Below are 21,521 nucleotides of genomic sequence, written 5' to 3'. Positions count from 1 at the left end.
CATTGATTTGTTTTGTATGTTTAAGGCAGTATTATTTTTTGCAAAAAAATAAATAATAATGCCATATTTATTGTAATATAGGCTAACAGCATAACCAGGTGAAAATAACGGAAAAAAAGCCTAAAAATTAATCTAATGCAGCCACCACAGCTAAGGCTAAGTAGTGGTAAGCAGCAATATATTACATTATTGTTTTTGTATTTAGATACACTTTAACATTGGGGTCATTAGTGGGCAGAAAATTTAGCCATAAGCTATGCTATTGTTCTCAATAAGGTTAATTTTATGATTGCTGTAAAAAATAATTAAAAGTTCCTGTTTTATATTAAAAAAAAAGACTGAACATGGGCTCAAGTGGCACTCATGGACACTATTACACTAAACCAAAATAACTTTATCACAGGAAAAATATCACACATTTGTTTTCCAAAAACCATACAAATGACAAATTTGTCTTTAAAAACAGCTAATACAATTAAGGGTACCCCTTAATACAATACAATTAAGGGTACCCCCCACACTCCATCAGCAGTATTCTCTTAAGTGCATCCCATATTCCAAATATCTTCTGTAACTCTTAACCCTTTCTTGCTCACCTAAGGATTTATCTTGAGACCTAAAGACTTTCAAATATATTGCTCACAGTTCTGCAACAGAAATAGTCATTTGAATTTTAAACAGGTATTAATATCATCTACACAACTGGGTCATGAGGCTCAAAACACCATGTTTCATCCTATAACCTCTACAGCTCAAATGTCCTCAACATAAAAATGATGATACCTATATCTCATGTGTAACACTCATATCACTGTAGAAAGTAACAGCAGTGTGACCTTCAAACATATTCCAAGATTGTCAGTGCTGCACAGGGCTATAATAATGCCCTTACTGGATTTTCATCCAGGCTTCCGTTTTTTTCTCCACTCCCAGTGGCAGTAATGTTGGTATAGTCCATCAAAAAATGTACAACAGTGCGGAGAAAGAAAGATGGATATAAATCTGGCAGGGATGTGGTTATAGTGCTGTGCAGTGCTAACTATTATATTACATTTTAAGGGGTCTATTTATAAACAGTTTGGAGATTGCAGATCACCCTGCAAAGCTCTGTGAACATTTATCCCATGAGTCAACGGTAAAAATATTCTTAATATATTTTCTTTTCAGGTCAAATGTAAATTTATGTAATATTGCATTATGTCCACTACACAGAGCTTAAGGGCATAGGAAATAATCATGTATTTCCCATGCTACTCATCTCAATCTAGTGGCAAAAATGCAGTATTACATTCCATTTGACCTGAAAAGAAAAGAAACTAAGAGCATTTGATTTTGCCTCTATTGTCACAGAATGAACATTAACAGAGATTCACATGGAATGCCTCTGCAAACTGTTTCTAAATAGACCCCTAGTTTTTGCCTGCAGGAATAGGTTTGAAGGACAAACTGCTGTTACATATGAGTATTACACCAGATATGTAGAGATCGCCATTTTATGTTTGGGACATGGATCTGAGGTGGATCTCCTAAGTGTTCAATAGTATCCATTAGTTACCGCTGTAATCTGATGCAATAGTGTCCAATATAGAAGTGTTTCCTAAAGCTGTATAAATACGATGACCCACTGTTCCAATGACATCAGAGTAAGTACAATGCCATTTTTTTTCTGTAACCCCTATTGGGTAGATAGTGTTATTACCTTGTTTAAATTAAAGTTACTATTTCTGAGGCAGGACTGTGAGAAAGATATTTGAAAGTCTTCAGGCCTCAAAAATAAAGCACTGAGTGGACAAGAAGAGGGTCCCAGAAAATATTTGGAACATATGCATTTTAGGGGATATTGCTAAATGTGGGGGTACACATTATGTGTGCTGTTTTTAAAGATGAGTCATTTCTATAGTTTGGGGAAAATAACGTGTGATTCTTATGCTATTGTTTGAAAAATTTGCAGGGTGAAGAGTTTGGAGAAAGCAGGAGAAGGGAACAATCTAGGACAACATAGCTGAACTGGAAAATTAGCTGAATTTGAGATTTTCTCCAAATCAGCTATGTTGTCCTAGATTGTTCAGTTCTTCTGCCTACTCCAAACTCTTCACCCTTTTGTGAATAAACCTGTTGGTATAGTTTAACAGTGCTCGTGAGTTAATTTTAGCCAATTTCTTAGGGGGTTATTCACAAAGGAGCCGAAGGATCCAGCCATAGCTTCTGCTGATCCTTCGACTCTCTTTGTCCACCGCAGCCCTTCGGTTCAGTCGAACCGAAGGGCTGCTGTACGGGCTATTCACTATAGCCCGACTGCAGCCAAAGGTGACCGAGCAGCTCAGCCGAGCTGAAGGCTTATGCTTCAGCTCGACTGAGCTGAAGTGACAGACGAAGCGGGACAGACGGCCTGCTGAAGGGCCGGTCATAATCCCTGCAAATGACAGCTGGGTGGAGCTAGCAGTTTTTCATGGCTGGCTCCGCCCAGTTGTAATGACAGATCAGCGACCCCAAATGACGTGGGGGCGCTGATCTGTCAGTAAACAACCACGACTGGCTCCGCCCAGTTGTTATTCATTGGCCGGGACCTGCTCGGCGGCATTTGGCTATTCACTCTCTGCTATGTGAATAGGGGCATATGGCAGTGTGTGAGCTGCCAGATGCTGGATCGGCTGAGTTGAAGTCCTTCTGCACTTCGGTTCAGCCGAACATGCAGAGCATGTTCAGCTGACCGAAGTGCAGCCAAAGGCAGGCAATGTATGGCTGATTTCAGCCGATGTACGGCTGAAATCAGACGTACTGAGCCATAGTGAATAGCCAAACGTTGTTCGGCTCACATCACTATGACTTGGTTATTCACTTGGCTGCCTTCAACAGCTTTGTGAATAACCCCCTTAGACTTTTTTTTATATAGTATATAGACTTTGGAGATGCACTTCACAGCTTGTCTTACTGTTTTAACCAAAGTAAATGTAGTATTTAACTACCAGACTATGTTATTCTTAGAGAGAATACAAATCTATGTATGTCTATTTACAGTAATGCTGGAATGCTATACATTTGAAAAATGTTAGTATTAAGCTACATGATTATGTTATTCTTGGAGCCTTGAACAAAAAGTGTTGTACATTAAGCACACGGCAACTGGTAATACCGCAGCAGTTAACCTGAAACTGACCATGACACTGTACATCAATTGCACTATTAGGACAGCTGCTTTTTTGTATTCTATGCAAGAAACTATGGATTACAACTGTACACTAAAGGGCATACATAAATAATCTTTGCTATCCCATTGTTTCCCACTGGCAGATATACAGTACTGTATATTGGTTACTAAAAGATTTAATTACAAAGAATTAAAAACTTACTGTTTCATAGTCATACCACACAGCATCAGGAATGTAAGCATCAGCATGTTCAGAACCCTAAATTAGCAAAGAAAAATACTGCAGATTATTAAATATATGTTTAGCTTTGTAGAATACCATTTATCAAAATATAATTTGGTTTTACATATTAAATTACAGAAAACAACATGTGTATTTAGAGTCTCTTTAGTTGGTAAGGAACCCAGTCACTTTCTACAATGCCACTAAACAATGCGAGTGTAAATGTTGAAGTCTGCATGGGTGATGGTAATTTTTTGCATAGCTGAAGAGTTCAATAGAGTTAATAATTAACTCATAATAATATTTAGTTAATAATGTTACAAAGCTGTAGCACAATAAAGGAAAAAACATGCTAATTGTGTTTCTATACAGTGCACTGGTTTAGTGGTAGATCTGATTTAAATATTTATGAGTTTATTTAACATAAGAGCTCTCAGAAATCAATGTAATAAGTGTAATAATAGTAATGAGCTTCATAAAAGTTTAGCAAGCAAAGTTTGACATACCTGATTAAGAATAGGTGTAATTAGAAGACCAGGTCCCCAAAGAAATTGTTGATCTAGTGCCCATGTTTCAGTATCAGAATAGAATCTGAAAAATGTCAAAGGTTGACGTGGGTTTAGTAGCTCTGAAAGGTTACTTTCTATGTAGCTACTGCTATTCCAAGGACATGACTGTAAAATGAGCATACTTAACCCTGCAACACTTTAGACACTCCAAGGCTTTCACAGCAGTGGACTGGGTGCTTTGTGGTAGGTAAGATACTAAAGATATTGTAGACATTAATACATCTTGAAACTCAGCATAGAAATGCTGATTTTTTTTTTTTAGCAATATCGTTTATTAGGAGACTTTATGCATAGTTGCAGGTGATGCAACGATAAACAGATGTATGAAATATAAAGTGAAGTACAGTTCGTCTATGTCCAACAGGTTATTACATTGGAGTAAGTTATCGGAACAGAAATTGGACATTGTCTATAAAGCATGCACATATTTTCGCAAGTATTACATCTAATGTACAGTAGATCGAAAAGATAAATTGAGTGTATCATATGGAAGTACTCATAAAACATCTTAAAAAATAAAACCTATACTGTTAAATGTAAATCTCTAAATAGAAAATGCAGTACCAGAGCAATCCTAACTGAAAGAGAACAGTGGAGCAGCTCGAAGTTGAGTGTGGGAAATGCTGCAGAGGATGGTGAATGGAAAGTGTCTAAGAAAACCGTTAATACGTAGTGTCGGCCAGGTCTTGGAATGCTGATTTTTAAATAAGTATTTTCCCTCTGGCATTGCCTAAGCAAATAAGGGCCCTCCTTTCCCTACCCAGTAGTGAGTAGCTCTGTAAATGCCCCAACTTCTGGATGCAAGGCATTGCATAAATGGGATCATTTATATGCATCCCAGATTAAGACAAATTGACCAAAACGTTCATTGTTTTAGCTTAGCATTCCCATATAATTTGAGGAATATGTATTTACTGTACTTGGTGCTTTCCTTTGTGGTTGCTTCTTCTTCTGTGCACATTATTACAGGCAGGACAGTAGTACAGAAATATATGTAACCCTGCATCCATGGTCACCCTTACAATGTAAATGAACTGTGCCTCTCCCCTTCAGGCTCTAGATGGTGCAGTGCACATATCAGGTATATAATCAGTTTCATCAGTAGAAAAAATACTTTAAGATATGCTGATGACAGAAATATATGTAAAAGACTTTCTCACTTTCCTAGATTTCTAAAGAAATCACACGTTAATCCTGTGTTTTTAGGATTTAGCAGGGGAACAAATTTGCATATTGCAGATTTAGCACAAAAATATATTAGTACATAGTTATGGTTATTCTAATTAACTGTATATTACACTTCTAGCCAAATTGAAGGTGATTTGGTTTTCAAGAAGGTTTTAAGATACTTACTCATGGAGAAGAGGCCTCACCACAGTTTCTCCTCTAGTGTGAGCTTTGTAGAACAAAGTGTAAAGGTATGGTAGGAGAGTGTAGCGAATGTTTAAGTAATGTCTTGACGAATTCACGAGAAGGGAATCGGCTCCATAAGAAGCTGGGTCTTGTGCCTGAAATAATAAAAAGATACTAGCTTCATTTAAAACTCTGAAAGCCCAAACCATAATACAAATAAAACAAAATGTGAAACATATAATACAGTGTTCAGTACTGTACTGAGGAGAATGATAGTGTTTAAAACAAAATTAAGTTAATGCTTGTCAAAGATTGTGGTAGAGAACAGGTGCAAAATCTTAATGGTTAAAATAAAGTAAAAATGAACAGTTGAAAATAAAATGTAGGAATTGTTTAGCATGAAGTGATGCAAAAATGCATGTTATTTGTGTATCAGTCAGCTTTAGATCCTCATATTATTTCTGGATTTGTGCTGACACGGTCCTTCCTTCTGGAGGGTGGCTATATTTCTTCCACATGATCCCTGTGTCTTGTATATCAGCCACTGCTTCAAGCTTGCTCACATGATGGACTACAATCTCAAGTTTAGTGTACTAATTGTTGTAAAGCCGGCTCTACAAGTCGGCCCGACAGTCGGCTCTACAAGTTTAAACAGAGTCCCGGCGGCAAAAGTCGCCGGGAGTCTGTTTAAACAGCCCCGATGCTGGCGACGTACACTGTACGTCGTCAGTCACGAAGGGGTTAAGATTGTAGTTCATTATGGGAGAGAGCGTGGAGTGGTGGCTACAATACAGCACACACAGGGACCACGGGGAATAAATCAGAAGGAAGGACAGTGTCAACACGAATTTAGAGATAATTTGAGAATCGACAGCTGAGCGATGCACAAATAAGGTACAGTATTGTTAAGAGTTAACCTCCCTGGTGGTATGATTATTTAGCTTTTCGTTATTTTTTCGGCGCAATTTTTTTTTTCGGATTTCTTTCGTTATTTTATTTTGTCGTTTTTTCCAGGTTTTTTTTCCGAATTTCCCGCCGGTACCACCCCCATGCGATGCGTCAGCTCGCAAGGGACGGAACCCAGAAGACAGATGCCGGCGGCGGCCGGAGGACACCGCACGGCTCGAGGGACAAGGTAAGTAAATAATGTGAGATATTCCCGAGTTTAGCTCAGGGTATGGAAAAGTAACCCCGAGCTACACTCGGGAATACCGCCAAGGAGGTTAAGGTACTTAAATGCATTTTTAATAGTTAACTGAGTTTAGTGTAATTTTACTTCAACTTTCACTCTCTCTGCTATGGGCCTGTTTATTAGGCAACATTGTTATTACTTAAAGACAACAAAGTAATACATATGTCCTTTTTTTAAAAACATACAAGGCTTTGTTTTAGTGATTCTGTCTTGCAAATCAATCTGTCAAGATTTTATTTTTAATGCAATCCTTAGAAAAAATACATAAATAAATGAAAAAAAAGCATAGTTAAAAAGGTACACTAAAAGTTTATGAAGGGGTTAAATAGGAACACATTTTTTTTTAAGTATTCGTTTTACTTTAAGTTGCTTTATTTGACTTTATAAGCAGATCCTTTTGATCTGTAGAAGCATAAAAGAGTAGATACAAAAGTAACAATATTACTTTGTATCTTGAGTCTGAACAGTGTCACATGGTGCATTTTTTTGAGGGTAACAGCTGTTTTGAAAGCACAGAATTGCCAGCAAATACAGGGAGGGGACCGGCAATGGGTTAGGGACAGTGTTGATTTTTGGGCAGGTGTAGCACATGCAATGTCCACAACTGGTTTAAGAACTACAGTATTTATTTGGAATGCAGGAGGTAAGTATAAAGTGTCAACTTAATTTCTAAGATATAGCTACTAAAAAATTATGTTTTAGGCTCAGCCAACTACATCCAGTCCCTGCATATTATTTGAATGGAAGTGATTGACTCTGTGAAAGTCTAGGAGCTTAACATTTCAATTCAAGTAATGTTCAGAAACTAGTTGGGATGATACCATTGCCCTTACAGCAGAGATGGTGGATTTCTATATGCTGTGAAGTACAGCACAGAGCTAATGGTGTGCAACAATTAGTTCTGGAAATCTTCCTTTAAGTGGATCTTTACCCCCTTTGACTTAAAGTCACATGAGCATACAGCTCTGCATGCTGACATGAAATCATCTCACATTAATTAGCTAAACAAACATTTTTATTTTACTTATTTTACTACTATTTTACTTCTATTTCTTTTTTGCACTTCCTGGTCCACTTTGGCACATATGATGCAATCGTGCCCAAGCAATGCATCCTGGGAAAGTTACATCAGCACAGCACTGCTGGGAAATCTCATCTGTAATCTCACGACATCTCAGGGTAAGGCATTTTCCTCCCCTGAGAATGTGCATGGTCACATGTCCTCGTCATATGTGCCAGAGTTCCAGGAAGTAAAGAGAGATCTAGCAACCTGCACATAGTAAAAATAGTCACTTTCAGAAGACTGAAAATAAGAAAGGAAGAAGAAAAGAAAAATAAGGTATACAAAAAATAAAAAGCCGCCTAATATCTAGAAGTATATATTGTTATTACTAAACATTCCAAAGGGTGCGTTTGTTGTTATTTTGAAAATATGGGTAAAGTTCCTCTCTAAGGCAGATAGACAAAGTTCAGTAATTTCCTAGCAGCTCCTGCCATCCCACCTGATCTGGTAGATGTGCAATAGTTCATCATGGACTCAGTCTATCAATGCTCCATTTGAGGTCCACTAGGAAACCACTTTGTATGCTGAATAGTTATAAATAAATATTACCATATAGGGCTAACTTGTATATCTATATAAAAATGTCCAGCACTCTTTGGCTAATATTTGTACATTATACAGCTATAACAAGCCAATACCTTTTTTTTTTGCTTGTTTTGGACAGAGTGGTGAAATGCTAACAAAGATATATTTGCTGTTTATTAGTCAATTGTGGAAATGTCCCCCACCTTCCTGTCACTAGGATGGGATGGGATGTAATAAGTCCCATGGAGAGACACTCAACAATAAAAGCTCATTAGAAACATTAGATCTTTCCAATTCTGCCCCCAAAAGAGCTTATAAGAACACAAATATGCCGCTTTGTTTTAAAAGTCAGAATTACCTTGTAGTTTTCGGCATTGTGGTTCCTGGCAAATGGATAAAAAGCACCAACTTGCATCCATCGTCTGCATAATTCTTCAGAGCTATCATCAAAAAAGCCACAAATGTCAGCCCCAATCTAAAAAAGAAATAAAAAAAAAACAAATGTTCTATGCACAAAGGTTTAACTGTTGACCTGTAACCTCTAAATATTTTTCACACCATTGCACAGCAGAATAGTTTGCAAACAGGCAAGCATGTAAAAGGTAAATTCTGTTTATTAAATGCCTAATATTTTGTCAATTTATCCAAATATAAATCACAGATTATGGACTGATTCGAGATGTATTAATAGTGGGATATATGCATATGTACCTGCAATTATCAAATTTACTAAATAAACAATTATTGTATGTGAAGCTAAAGAGTTACAATGCAGAATCATTATATTTTCTAAAAACTGTTTGCCATTAAAAACAATCCTTTAACTGGTCCCAAGTCTAAGCTGAGTATTTTCAAATGTTTACACAGGGCATGTTTTTTTTTTAAAGATTGCCCCAATCCCATTAATTTAGGACTGTATGTTATCATGAGATGTATTCTAGATTCCATAATTCAAAAATGTTCATATAGAATTCTTTTTCTCTAAGATTTACAAAAACTAGGGTGGACAAACATATATTGGTTGCTAACAACATCTAATCAGATGCTGTATTTTTATTCCCCAGAACAGGCAACAGAACAAGAACACCTGATTGTTCATTATCATAAATCTCTACTGTTTTAATAAGATCATAGAAGACAAATTAATATATTACTGCACTTAGAAATTGGTGAATTGGGTATCTGCTCAGCAACCCCTATGCAAATCCATATTTTTTTAAATTTTTTGTTATCACAAAATGTGTAACTCTCTCCTCTAAAACAATATGCTCAGCACACCTTAGTATATCCCTTGGAACAAGCAATATACACACTGAGCTCTTCTGTGCCACCAGTGCATTTATATGCACCAAGTTATTGGACTCCAATGGGGGTGATAAGCTAGGGTCCTTTGGATTTGTTATCTGTTCACCTTATGCAAAGCCAGGTCTTAAACATGCACTCAAGTACCCTAACTATTAATAAAAATGTAGCTTATTTGTGTATAAAACACTCTTGAAAGGCACAGGGACACACGTGAAGCCCTGCACATCACGATGACAGTGTGGCCACACACCAAATCCAACAATTGAAACAAATTAAATTTGTTTTTGTACTTTATAAAGCCCTTCCATGCGCAGCTTACTTAAAGATTAGTCATGAATTGCATTTTTTGCTCTTTGTTTCACTTATTGGATTTGGAGTTGGCACACACTGGGGGTTGCAGGCTGGCTGGTGAGTGTGCTGGGAAATGTTTGTTTCTGTGTTTGTACTTTGTGCAGCTTGCTTAAAGCTAGTTATGAATTGATCAGTGTGCAAACAGCAGCATTTCTCGATCAACAAACTTCTAAGTGTTGATGGTGGAATCTGCTCTATTTTTCTCCACCAGTTTACACCAACAACATAATTCTGCTTTATTGTTAGATCACTGGGGTATGTACCCACCTGATCAGCATAGAAAATGACAGTGGGTTACAACTTATTTTGTAAGAAAAAAGTAAATACACAAAAAAGGACTGGAAAAAAAGACTGCCAAAAGAGTGGGAAATGTTTGGTACAGAAACGTCTCATATGTCTGTGCTCAACTCCAAATAAATACATATATTGTATATAATGTATATACAAAGATGAGGTGCTACAGGGGTCCTTAAGGGGTGTGTTATGACTACATGTAAACACTGAAAATTCTAAATTAACTATCTGTACAGTGTTATGCATTCTACATATTTCTAGCAAACCTTTTCATAAAAGCAGAGATTCTTGGTTTGCAAATAACTGAGTACATATTTACATCACTGGTCAACGTATGAATGTGTTGCAATACATGAAAACCAAGAATCTATGTTTTTATGCAAAAGATTGCTAGAAATATGTGTGTATAGCAGCATGCAGTGCATTAATATAGAATTTTCTGGTAACATTTTGTTGACAGTTGCTGGCCACTAATATTTTAATCCATGACAAACTGAGTCTAGAAAATGGATTCACTCCTAAAGTTTGTTGTGCCATTTATTATTCTTTGAGAATTGCCTTCTAGTTAGAAGGCTAAAATTTTTCTCTGTAGTCTTTGCTTAATTTTCTGCTGCTCTCAGTGTTGTCTGTCGCAGAAACATCCAATTGGCATTAAAATGGATCATGTTGTTCTACACAAATAAACACAATTTAGTGCTAATTCCCATGGATGATAATTTGTTTTACAGGCTTATTTATGTAATGTGCTTACATAAGGTATTCCAAAAAGACTGAACTCAAACATTCCTGGTATAGCCCATTTAATATCATTCCAGTTGGCAGCATTATCTCCAAGCCAGTGTCCTGAGTATTTGCCGGATCCAGCAAAAGTAGATCGAGAAAAAATGATGCTTCTTTTTCCAGGGAAAACAGCTTTGATGGCTCTGAAATTCAAAACCCATTAGAACAATGTAGTTTCCTGCAACTGTTTGCCTAATTACATTTATGCTATAATGATGCCTTCATTTCAATAAACCTTTGTGAAACCTACAAGTACAGCAAAAATTCTAGCAATTTATAATGCATGTGCGGAAATTAAATTCAGGGCTCCACATGGTTTACAATCCATCTATATTTTATTATTGCAAGCATACCTAATCTAGTCAAACACTTCTTAAAGATGAATATTACAATGAATGTTTTAACATAAATTACTTTCATTTTGAAAAACTTCACATAAAACTTTACACTGGATTACCTGAAGGACTTTGTAATTATTAATGTACATGATAGGATAATGATGAAAATATATTGTAAAACTGTTAAAATAATAAACCTAAACTATTTTTAAAAAATGTTTACATATGGACAATTGAGACATGTTTTCGGGACTACAAGTTGGACTTTAGCATTTTATAGTACAGGTGTGGGCTTGATGGACATGTTATTTCTTGAATTGCAGTACAGCATTGAGGAAAATTAAAAAGCTAATACATGCCTACAGTGCAGGAATTTAAAGATGTACCGTCAGCCCTCTTCAAGGGCACAAGGATCCCCCTAGGCAATGTTTTCTTATATGCAAGCTTAGACAATTCCTGGTAGTGTTAAACACTGGCCTGCTCTGGTCTACTACAATGATTGATAGTCTTAGTAGCCAATAAAAATGTGCAGGGGGCAGAAGGGGGTGGGCCAGACATAGATGATTACCATGATTACAAATGCAGTATAAGATGTTGTTCCCACTCCTATAACTTCCTGTGAGTTTTAAGTTAGACTGTCTGTTGTCTTAGTCAATTTTAATTAGAGGTACTGAACTATAAAGAGATAAAAGGTGTGAGATTTTAGCTGAATTTTAATGGATGGAGAACTTCTTGCTTGACTAATATCTATATGTCATTAAATAAAGTAACATATGAAACATTGATAAAACAAATAGGTAAATAAATCTTACTCTTCAGTAGAAAGAGCCATTGCATGTCCATATAAACTGTGGACATCATAATGATCACCCCAAGCTTGCCTCGCATCCATACAAAGAGTCTTGGAATACATTACTCTGTCCAAAATTGCTGTATGTGAAAGAAAAAATATGTTTAGTAAACAGCAATTCAGTGCATTTGATATGTTTGTCTAATTCCTAAACAGATTGTTTTCTTGGAGGACTAAGTTACAAATGTGCTATTTCTTTGATGCAAGGCCATGTAGCTTTCACAAAGGCTGTTTAATGAACACCATAATACACAGTGATCAATAAGTCAAGCTACAAACAAACAAACTCTGCCATTAACCTTTACGGCCACTATTTAAATATTTTGTAAACACTTGCGTTGTGAAAGAATAATAAGTGTTTTAGTTTAGAATAAAGAATGTGAGGAAACACTGTAAGATCAGTTAAGAAAATAATTTTGTGTAACAGGGTTTATATTGTGGCAAGTCATGAGCATTTATGTTTTTTATAAGCAAAATTGTGCAAAGAAAGGACTAGGTATTTGTGCTGGTAGACAGCAAAATGAGATTTTAGCATTCCTTTCTTGCTGGTTTTGCCTACACAACATACTGTCCACTTATCACAATTTAAAATAGCAATGAACAATTGCTATAAGAGATCCAGCTAATGACATATAGCATTTTGTCATTAATTGTAGGTTGTGTCCAAAGGTAACTATATGTGGTTAAATGGAGCACTGAACCTGGCTGCCCATAAAAAAATACACCTTGTCTGGAAAATGCTGTTCAGTGCTTTAGATAAACCTTCAAACTGTCCAGGGCAATGGTAGGATTAAAGAAGATTCAGAAGGGAATTCAGACTTCTGTACCTTACATAAGGCATCCACACATTATTGCTGTGTTAGTGGAGGGCCAGGCTGCCAATATCCACTGTTGTAAGCAAGCTTCATAGGGATTTATGAGGAAGCTGGTAATTCAAGTCCACAATGAGCCAGATAAAATGCATATACACTGACGTTTATTTATCAAACAAGTAGAGACTGTGAATGTTCACTTAGCTTATTAAATAAGGCTAGAGGTGATCATGTTAAAGACTAAATCATGTGCATAGGAAAATAAAAATACTTGTGGCGGCCATCTTTAAAAGCAGTGGAGACCCCCCTGGGGAAAGAGGAGGCCAGCACGGAGCACCTCAGATGAGGATCTGGAGCATGCGGGCCCAACAGGAAGTGATGTCAGACAGGAAGTGATTTCAAACAGGAAGTGATGTCAACAACCAGCAAACCAGGAAGTGATGTTAACAACCAACATCACTTCCTCAATACATAGCCAGTCAACAAAGCATATGTAGTAGAAGCAGTGTGTACAGAATTAAACCCGTGTGCACAGCCGCATGTTTTCCTAGCCACCATCTTTCCAGACCCACAAACACAATCTCCCATTAGCACTGGAGCGAACCTTATCCAGCATTGCTCAGTGATCAATGCCCAATAACGTTACTATGATTCTCATGCGTGCTTATTTACAGGGACAACGTCATATCTCCAGCGGTTGATGAGGCGCACTAGAGACAACATACGCACGTTCCTTTCATAAAGGCAGATATGTATCTTAAATAATACTATGTACTCAAAGCAAGTTGTATACACGCCAAACCAATAAATCCACGCACCGCGCAGGGGCCCTAGCCGGCGTCCACACATTCACCAAGAAGACACTGCTCCGCCACGCATAAGATATCTACTCCCATGGTTTACTCTTAGTGGGGATTTAAACCGCGTCATGCTAGAATTGTGCATGACGCAGCAAACCCTGACACTGAGAGACATAATGAAAAAATATTACAATACACTAAAAACACATCCTAATAAAATTTCCACAACATTGACTACAGTCAAGCATGGTGGTGGGAGTGTCATGGTCTGGGGCTGCATGAGTGCTGCTGGCACTGGGGAGCTACAGTTAATTGAGGGAACCATGAATGCCAACATGTACTGTGACATACTGAAGCACAGCATGATCCCCTCCCTATGGAGACTGGGCCGCAAGGCAGTATTCCAACATGATAACGACCACAAACACACCTCCACGACGACCACTGCCTTGCTAAAGAAGCTGAGGCTAAAAGGTGATGGACTAGCCAAGCATGTCTCCAGACCTAAACCCTATTGAGCATCTGTGGGGCATCCTCAAATGGAAGGTGGAGGAGCGTAAGGTCTCTTAACAACCACTAGCTCCGTGATGTCGTCATGGAGAAGTGGAAGAGGACTCCAGTTGCAACCTATGAAGCTCTGGTGAACTCCATGCCCCAGAGAGTTAAGACAGTGCTGGAAAATAATGGTGGCCACAAAATTATTGACACTATGGGCCCAATTTGGACATTTTCACTTAGGGGTGTTGTCACTTTTGTTGCCAGCGGTTTAGACATTAATGGCTGTGTGTTGAGTTATTTTGAGGGGACAGCAAATGTACACTGATATACAAGCTGTACACTCACTACTTTACATGGTAGCAAAGTGTCATTTCTTCTGTGTCGTCACATGAAATGATATAATACAATATTTACAAAAATGTGAGGGGTGTACTCACTTCTGTGAGATATTGTATATATTACAACCTACTATTAACAGTTTACTCAAGAATAAAATTTAAGTTAGTAACATTTCCATTTAGTTATGCCAAAAAGTGTTGCATTATGGCCTGAAGGAAAAGCTATAGCAATTCTAACATTAAGGGTTTGCTTTCACTAGTTAAAACATTTGCTAATAACATTCACTAAGGGTACTCCCCACCCTCAAATTAACAGCTTCTGTATTGGAAACAAAAATGTATATAATCTTAGCTTATCGAGTTATAAAGCCTCAATACAGCATTAACTGAATAACTGCTCTTTATATTTGCACTATCTTACCTGGTGTATATGGAGGATAGTTTAAATTGTTGACAGCACAGCCTTTGCTTGATCCTTTCACAAAGTTGGAAACTTCATTCATGTCCTGTTACACAAATATCAAACACTTTATAAATACAATGCTATTTAAATCATGAATAACCTCTAATTCTGCATTCTGATCAGTTCAATGGTCAGGAATCAATTCACAATTTGCTCATGTATTTTGCAATAATGGTGCACACATGGTAATATTTAAAGAGATACTGTTATTGTCACTCAGGGCAATGTGACAGTGCCTCCTGATACCCCATCCCGCCCCCCTATAGCAAGGTATTATTACTGATTAATGCTCACCAGTTGTCCCCCAGTTTCAATCTATCATGATTAGGCTTTGTTGGATGGCATCTGAGCTTAACCAGGTGGATGATGTTACAGCCCTCGCTACATGACAGTGTTCATGCCTGGAGATTGGCCATTCAGGTCCAAGCAATGTTATGGGGGGGAGGGGGGGGGGGTGCAGGTGGTGCCATAACAGAAAGCCATACTGTGTCACAGCAATGGAATAAGGGCTATAATAGAGCAGGGAATCTGTCAATTTCCTTTAAACACTTTTGTTACCATGGTTATGCATAAGCAAATGCATGCATGGAACAGAATATGCTAAAATGCCTAAACAGGACAGGACTAAATCTACGCAGAGAGAAACTTGTAAGTGTCAACCGCTAATCTCTCTCTCTCTCCAATTCATACACTTCTACACACCAACTGGAAACAAGCATACCTGAAGTGTTCTGACTTCAGTTTGATTTCACATGCTGTATACTTCTTCCAATACTTTGCTTTACAAAGTATTAGAGTTCTCATTTTGAAGAGATTTACTCTTACTTCGGGTTGTCTTTGCAATATGATGTGAGGTTAAATCTCTTAAATGGAACCAGATACAGATCCTAACAGAAATTCTAACTTCTCCAGTCTAGACAAAACTTAACAATGTTTTGCCAAAGCTTTAGCTTTTAAAGCCTGTTTCAATGAAAGAATATTTTATGTCATTGTTTTATTATTTGTTTATATTTATATAGCACCGTCAATTTATGCAGCACTTTACATAGTTGCACCTTTACATCAGTCCCTGCCTTAAAGGAGCTTATAATCTAATGTCCCTATCTCACATGCATACATAAGAGGGCCAACTTAGACAGAAGCTAATTAACCTACCAGCATGTCTTTGGAGTGTGGGAGGAAACTGGAGTACCCGAAGGAAACCCACGCAAGCACAGGGAGAACATGCAAACTCATTGCAGATAGTGACCTGGCTGGGATTTGAACCAACGACCCCCAGTGCTGCAATAATTTTTATATTAGAGAAGAAAATAGCGCCTTTCTTATTTTTTTATGGCTGAGTTTGTTCCCATTGTGGAGATTTTCCTTCACTTCTTCCCTGAAGACATCATATGCATTAGGATGTCAAAAGGTGTCACAGGGATAGGAAGTAAAGTTAAAGGGGGCAATGGCAGCAGCACAAAAACTGAAAAAGGTTATAACAGTTTCACGATTGGAATATTTTCCCTTACATTCTTTCCCTATGATATAAAGACAAGAAATGGGTGAAACAGTTGTGATCTGGACAGTAAGGCAAAGGCAACAGTGAAAAAAATTTCAGAAGCTCTAACCCTTTGCCACTCTACTACAAATATGTTTTATGCTTTTGTGTGTGTCTGTACTGCTGAGATGTTCAGGGAGGAAGGTAAAGCGGGTGATTTACTAACCTAAACACACGCACGCACCAGGTGCGTGTGATTTTTACACAGCAAAGCGTATTTATCAACCAAAAAGTCTCTATAAGCATGTTTCCACTAATGCCATATATGGAAAAATCATGCACATGATGCATATATAATGCTGCTTCACAGTTTAGACAAAAATGGTTAGCTCATGCATTTACATTCCTGCATTCATCAACGCAAGCAACACAATGTAGAGCTAATTTACACAACATCACCTTGCAATTCAGGGCAGGGCTTTGCACAACACACCTGCTGGGTGTGTACACACTACAAAAGGTGTTTAGATTCCACCCATAGATCATGCTGGGAGGAAACACACTACAGAGGTGTATACATGTTCGTGGTGTGTTTATAAGGTTAGTAAATCAACCCCAAAGACTCTCCCAAAGTGACACAGACAGCATTTAACACCTGACAGAGATTCTAACCATTTCCCACGCTATCCAAAACCAAACAAAGCGTTTTGGATGAACTTGGGATTTAAAGTGGAACTTTGTTGACTTCCTCACAACCAGTGATGAGCGAACTGGCCTGGGTTCAGTTCACTTGAATGTTTGCTAATCCCAGCCAGAAATTTGGGTTTAGCAAATGCCCAAGTGAACTGTGACCAGGCTGTCAGTATCCTAACAAAATTTGATGCTGTTACCTGCTATCTGTGCCACAAAGTGTAATTGGCTACTAGGATAAGCTGGGTACACCATGACAACCATTGATGCTGTGGGACATCCAGCATCTTAGCAAACAATGATGATGTACTCCACATCATTATAGGTTGTTATGGTGCACCCACCTGTATCCTAGCAATTAATGATGTTGTGTAGCTCCACATCATGTTTTGTTGCTAGGACACAGATGGAGGCAGGCAAAATATGTTTGCCCATTTGCTGAATTGTGAACAGCTTGGATTTGGGTTAAACTAATGGTCAATTGAAACCTGTAGCTCATCCCTACTCACTTGAGCATAACTTTAACTCAGTCTGCCTAATACAAGTTAGCCTGGAGCTAACATATTTGTAGAACAGTTATATATTGTAATTGCAGTATCAGAAGATTTTATAATAATCTAGATTTTGTATTATGGTTAACAAATTTCCTTTACCAGTTTAAGTTCAACATTTATTTTTCATGGCTGCCACTACAAAAATATATTTTTTATGATCATAATAAAATATATACATATATACTGTTTTACTTACAATCCATATGCCATCATAGTTTACTTGGTTATAGAACCTCACACACTCATCAGTCCACCACTGTGTACACACATCATTGGTATAGTCAGGAAACACTGTAACTCCAGGCCAAACCTATAGTAGAGATCAATAATTTTTTATGTTATGCACAATCTACCATGTTTTCTCTAAAACAATATACGTATTATGTTTTATTTTATTACAAACTCATTCACACTAGCCCACATGCATTATACGGTATGATAGTGTGCGTTGTGAACACCTGTGTGATGTGTTCTTACAACACATTGCACCGTTTATTTATTTTTACCAATATTGAAAAGTCATGCAATGCATTGTAATGTGTTGTGGTGTATTGACACATGGTTATGTGTGCTGTGTAAAAATGCATACATTTCATATTTACACAGCACACACCATTGCATATGTATGGTGTGAACAGGGGATATAGAATACAATTGTTTTTTATGTGACCTTTTGAGCCTACGTTGATATATGCAACTGTATATAGCTCAACAGACATGGTATGAATGAGCCCCAAGAGTTGATTTGCATTTTCACCTTCAGTCTAGTATGTATTTAGTCCAATTCCAAGATACATAATTATGAATTAAACATGACCTACTAAATGTATGAGTTGCCGTATTTTCTTTGGGCCATAATAGAAGCTTGTAGTAAAGTATATCACCAGCACACCAAAGTAAAATCTTCTATGAGTAGTCATTTTATTGATGTACACACATCTTATCATAAAGCAATGTTTCAGGGCCACTCAGGGTCCCTTCATCAGGCATGACGAATAATACAAGCTTGTTCACACTCTTTTTAATACAAGAATGAATGACACACTAGAAATATGTCTAAGAATGTTCTGATAACTATTGAGGAGCCGAACACCCCCGTGTTTGGTTCGTATTCGAACGGCCGAAAGGTTCGAATACGAACTCAAACTCAATGCAAGTCAATGGGGGTTGAACAATGGTGTAATGAAGTGTACAGCGCTAAATCTTCGGCCTCCATTGGATAAGAATAAAGGCTTTCGACCATCAGGGATCTGGTGAGTTCATTCCCTATAGGGGACCTGCCTGCCTTTTTTTTTTTTCTATCGTTTTTTCGTTGGACACTTCATAATATTGGACATTTCTTTTGATTTTTATTAATAAAAAACACAAAAGATAAAGCGCACTCCTGTAGGGCAGACAGGCTTCAAACAGGTAGCTGTTATGTAAAGGTGTGCAGATCTCCTTGTTACAGGTAGAGGACCCTGTCTATTAGAAACCACGAAAACAAACAAAAGATCAGGAGCGCAACTACCAATCTTGAGGCTTGATAAAGAGGCAACCCCTCGAAACGCGTAGCCACTGGAGACACCCGATACTTCTCTACCCCTATGACCACAGCCCGACTGCCAGCACTGACACGCGGCGCACGGGGTCACTCAGCCGCACGTAGCTCCTCCCCCCTTGATGTCTGCTCCTGACGGACGCGGCTCGGCCTTTTTTTCCTTTTTGGTTTTAGAAATTTTAGCTCCGGGGTCATATTAATATCTATTTTAAATTTTAATCCATCTTAATTTAGTTTTACTATTTCCGTTAGCGCAAGTTAGTTTGGTTCACAATGGGGGTTGAACGCTCGAAAATTAATGTCCCCTTTAAGAGGACTTATATACAAGTTATTGGCCATAAAATGGTGTATGGGGGTCCGGGGACTACCCTGGGGGACAGGAATCAATGCCAAAAAAAATACAGTTTTTAAAGGAGCAGTGATTTTAACATCACTTAAAGGGTAAAAAAAAAACCTGTGAAGTAGGGGATCTGTAGGATGTATAGAACCTGCTGCAGCAAAACTGACATTTCTAAAAAAAAATTAAGAACATTTCTCTTAAAGTGTGCAGTTCCCCTCCCCAAACAATACCAGACCCTCTAGGTCTGGTAGAAATGTTAGGAGGGACCAATTTAAAAAAAAAAAACAGTGTAGGGTTCCTCCTAAAAGTCATACCAGGCCCTTAAGGTCTGGTAGGAATATTTAGGAGGGACCCCAATGTAACAAAAAAAAGTGTGTGGGGTTCCCCCTTAAAGTCCCTACGTCCCTAATGCCGCATAATTGCATTTTGTCAGATGCCGGCAAAACATACACAATTGGGCGGAGCTAGCTGTCACAGCTAGCTCCACCCAATTTTGTAGTTTACCAACATCTGATAGGCAGGCCATGATTGGGCTGAGTCATCATGACTTTCTCTAATTCAATACTGAGCCCTGATTGGGCAAAGTCTTGCACCTGAACTGAATAATTGTAAATAATTTCTTTGAATTGTCTCACTGCTCCTAATTAGCATTACCTTGCTCCGTATCAAAACGGATAATTGTCTTGCATTTTTAGTTCAGTCTGAGCTCAAAAAAAGACATGGGAGAAGGAATGCCTTACCGGTCAGAATAGGTTTTTAGCCGCCATTTGGGCTGGTGGTTCTCTCATTGATTGCGTTCCCATTGTAGAAAATTGTGCTAAATCTGGGACCATTTTTGTTTTGCATGCTGATATGTCGCAACCAGTCTTTTTCAAGACCTCACTTTAAAACAGGTCATAATCTTTTACATAATTCTTATAACATAGTTAAATGATTCTGTACCTCTCCAACAAGTGGGGTTTTTCCATCTGACTCATTCACCCAAACACCTAGTCTGTTTCCTCTGTCATACGCTTCATAAGGACCATTAATAAGAGGTGTATTGGCAATAGCAGGATCCTGAAAAGAAAAACAACATTAACAACTTGAAGCTGAAATTCTGGTAAGCATTGAAAAAAAGCAGTTGAAATACATATACTGTGAGGGGAATTTATCAAAACTGGAGTGGTCAGAATCTGGAGCAGTTGGCCATGGCAGCTAATCAGCGTCTCTCTTTCATTTTCAAAGCTAAACTGAACAAACTGAAGAGAGAAGCTGTTTGGTTACTATAAGCAACTGCTCCAAATTCTGTCTGCTCTAGTTTCACTATCAAAATTATTTGTAATTCTGTTCAGCTAAATGTGTGGCTTACATCCTGACACAACACAGCCAAGCATGTGGCACAATTACTTAATGGTAAAGCATTTAAGCTTTCTATGTCAACTCTCTTCTCTTTATCTTGTTGGCTAAGCAAGTAGTCAGGATCAACAGCTGTCTATTTATCAGGAATGTAAGTAAAGTAAAGCTGACCATGTAAGCTGTTAGGGAGACTTTAGTTAGTGATTTAACATCAAGATCGTACAACTACATCTGAAGCATTAGACCTGGGAAAGCCCAGGGTCTAAAATTAAGATTGTATAGAAGGCCTCGAAGTTGAGATTAAACATTGATCTTTATGTTAAAAGCCATGTGTACAGCTTGGGCCTAGGATCCAGGAGCCTCCTCAGGTGCAAATACATATCCAGATGAGCCTAGGTATTTGCAAACTTCACTTTACTAATAACAATAATTTATACACTTTCATGGATGTGAAAGGTTCACTTTAAACTGATAAGCTCAATAAAGCCTGTCCCAAACTTACCAAAATGAAACGTTACTTACCAATATGATGATATATTTTTGGCCATTTGCATGTAGATTTTGAGCAAATTGAGGAAGGTCAGCAAACTTTTCTTTATCATAGGTGAAATCTTTTCTGTTTTCCATGTAGTCAATATCAGTAAATTGAACATCCTAAAAACAAATATAAAATTAAG

General features: G+C 37.8%; 1 protein-coding gene across 1 annotated transcript in view; it reads right to left on the bottom strand.

The window, feature by feature from the left end:
- Positions 1–21,521, bottom strand: part of MGAM (maltase-glucoamylase) — a 160,192-nt gene that overhangs the window by 116,117 nt on the left and 22,554 nt on the right. The window contains exons 11-20 of the mRNA XM_018569428.1: positions 21,367–21,498; positions 20,449–20,565; positions 17,823–17,936; positions 14,861–14,945; positions 11,954–12,071; positions 10,775–10,946; positions 8,432–8,548; positions 5,294–5,448; positions 3,878–3,962; positions 3,351–3,407 (exon numbers count right to left, since the gene is read on the bottom strand). Coding sequence (XP_018424930.1) covers positions 3,351–3,407; positions 3,878–3,962; positions 5,294–5,448; positions 8,432–8,548; positions 10,775–10,946; positions 11,954–12,071; positions 14,861–14,945; positions 17,823–17,936; positions 20,449–20,565; positions 21,367–21,498 — 1,152 coding nt within the window. The remainder of the gene's footprint in view (positions 1–3,350; positions 3,408–3,877; positions 3,963–5,293; positions 5,449–8,431; positions 8,549–10,774; positions 10,947–11,953; positions 12,072–14,860; positions 14,946–17,822; positions 17,937–20,448; positions 20,566–21,366; positions 21,499–21,521) is intronic.

The sequence above is a fragment of the Nanorana parkeri genome, unplaced genomic scaffold (assembly GCF_000935625.1).
Source record: "Nanorana parkeri isolate BGI_ZX_2015 unplaced genomic scaffold, ASM93562v1 scaffold1333, whole genome shotgun sequence".
Classification (NCBI taxonomy): Eukaryota; Metazoa; Chordata; class Amphibia; order Anura; family Dicroglossidae; genus Nanorana; species Nanorana parkeri.
The sequence above is the reverse complement of the archived record's forward strand: the minus strand, read 5'-3'. Positions and strand labels throughout refer to the sequence as shown.